Here is a 2,500-nt window from a genome sequence, read left to right on the forward strand (position 1 = left end):
CTGGCGCTCGGACTGTTAGGAAAGATAAATGATGTGGGAAAAAATAAGATTAAAACAATAAGATTTTATTTTACACAATTCCAACAAGTCATTGTTAACTGGCATTGTCAACATGTACTCTATTGATTGTACAGCTTTGTGTTAGAGTGAAAAGGAAAGGCTTTTATTCAATTAAATCTTATTCTATTCTATTCTATTTCATTTAATTCAATTCAATTCCTTTTTTATTTTTTAGTTTTTAAGGTTTTAACTTTTATTTTGATAGGACAGTTGAGAACGAGACAGGAAATGAGTGGGAAGAGAGAGATGGGGAAGGATCGACAAATGACCCGGCCAGAGTTGAACCCAGGTCGCTGGCATAGTAGCCCAGTGCCCTACCAATAGTTCCACGGCAGGCCCAATTCAATTAAAATCTAATCCATTCTATTCTGTATACAGTATGCACTTGTATAATGATAACAAAAGGGATTCGATTATATTTCACTCAATTTGTACTTTGTTCCAGTCTATGCTATTGCATTCCAGAGAATTACAGTATGTATTGTAGCTGTGTTGTATTGGGTTCTGTTGTGATGATGTGTCCTAGCCTGGTATGACCCCGCCCATAATATTTCTCCTCATTCGTATTCATGGCGTGGACGTCCTTTGACCTGACACGATTGCACTCAGTTCTGGTTTCTGGTTCTGGTGAAACAATTGGTCAGCTCTCATCCAATCTTTTGCTTATTGGCCGGCCACCTACAACAGTGTTTCTCAAACTTTTGTTAGGCGAGGCACCCTTTCAATTCATGAAAAAGGTTGAGGCACCCCAAACTAACAAGCCATAACATGGCATCGCATCTGATGCCACACAAGCTTTGAAAAGTAACACATTTGGAGACGTCACATGACCTACGTTCGAAGTTGCAGATGACTTGTGCGTAAATGGCAGATGAAAGATTCCACTGACTAAATCTCTCTCCCACTTAACTTATCAATTCAAACAAATATGTATTATATTACATAATTTATTTATCAGCCACGTTTCCGCGGCACCCCTGAGGGGGGCCCGTGGCACCCCAGGGTGCCCCGGCACCCCTGTTGAGAAACACTGAACTAGAGGATGACTAAACCCTCCCACCGAGAACCAACGCCAGACCATAAATACGAATGAAGAGAAATATTATGGGGCGGGTCACCAGGCTAGCTAGATATGCCCATGATCCTTACATGTTGTTGAGTGGTGGTGTTGGATATGACCACGGTGCTGGTTCTATTCTATTCTGTACTGTATTCAATAGCATTATGTTATATTGTATTGTATTGTGTTGTATTGTATTATGATGATATGCCCATCCTTACATGTTGTTGAGTGGTGGTGTTGGATACACGTATGACCACGGGGCTGGTTCTATTCCATTCATATGCATATGATGATACAGTATTGTGCTGTATTGTATTATGATGATATGCCCATCCTTACATGTTGTTGAGGGCGGTGGTATTGGATATGACCACGGTGCTGGTTCCGGTTCCAGTGCTTCCTGACGGACTAGTGGCTGCACTGTTGTTGCTGCTGCTGCTGCCTGCGCTCCAGACTCCAGAACCGCTGATACCGATACCGCCGTTACGGACCACCGGGCCCACAGTTGTCGTCAGGCTGCTGGACTGACTGGCCTTCGTGGGACTGCCACTGGTACCGGTACTGGTGCCGTGCGGAGTGTGGTTCTGGTTGACCTGCGTGTGGAAGATGGTCCGGTAGCGGATTTGGGGCTTGGGCCCCTCACTCTGACCCTGTGGACATGATGATGTATTTAGTGGTTTTTCAACGAGTCAATAGAAATAGGGGTATGTTAAGGTAAATTGGGCCACTTTGGCCCATTGGCTTATATGCAACAAAAAAGTGGCTCAATTTACCTGAATTCACCACATGTAAAAAAATGTCCAAAATTGTCTTTCACTTTGACCCTGTGCACATAATGGTGTCTTTCATGATTTTTCTAAAATGACAGGGTCATTAGGAAGATGGCACACCTGTTGACATAATTATGTTTTCTTAAATAATATCTTTCAAAATGTGTTTCATCAAAATATTACCTGCTGTTGTTGTTGTTGACCCTGTTGACCCGTTGTCTGTTGACCTTGCTGATCCGATTGCTGCCCTTGACCTTGACCCTGACTTTGACCTTGACCTTGACCTTGAGCTTGAGCTTTGAAAGTCGCGGAGGACGTGGAGCTGCTGGAGGAGGTGCGTGGGAGGGGGACTGGCGGCGAGGCCGGGGGCAGGAGCACGTTGCCCTGGTAGCGAGGCGCGTGGGCGCGGCCGTACAGCTGGAAGGGCGTGTCCGGCGTCTCGCAGGCGGGCGACGAGCCGTGCAGGAGGCCGGCGAACTCCTCAGGAACACGGCTCTCGCGCCGCTCGTCTCGCCTCGATGACGATGACGACGTCGGCGTTGCGCTCTTGAGGTCACGGTCGCCCTCTCGCTCACGCGGCTGTGGCTGCTGTGTCGGGGTCTCGTCT

General features: G+C 46.4%; 1 protein-coding gene across 2 annotated transcripts in view; it reads right to left on the reverse strand.

Moving 5' to 3' along the window:
* anks1b (ankyrin repeat and sterile alpha motif domain containing 1B) overlaps positions 1-2,500 on the reverse strand; it is a 354,285-nt gene that overhangs the window by 176,860 nt on the left and 174,925 nt on the right. For both annotated transcript variants that reach the window (XM_063217502.1, XM_063217500.1), the window contains exons 10-12: positions 2,077-2,500; positions 1,463-1,773; positions 1-12 (exon numbers count right to left, since the gene is read on the reverse strand). The exon at positions 1-12 is cut by the window's left edge and continues 355 nt beyond it; the exon at positions 2,077-2,500 is cut by the window's right edge and continues 4 nt beyond it. In XM_063217502.1, coding sequence (XP_063073572.1) covers positions 1-12; positions 1,463-1,773; positions 2,077-2,500 — 747 coding nt within the window. The remainder of the gene's footprint in view (positions 13-1,462; positions 1,774-2,076) is intronic.

The sequence above is a fragment of the Engraulis encrasicolus genome, chromosome 15 (assembly GCF_034702125.1).
Source record: "Engraulis encrasicolus isolate BLACKSEA-1 chromosome 15, IST_EnEncr_1.0, whole genome shotgun sequence".
Lineage (NCBI taxonomy): Eukaryota > Metazoa > Chordata > Actinopteri > Clupeiformes > Engraulidae > Engraulis > Engraulis encrasicolus.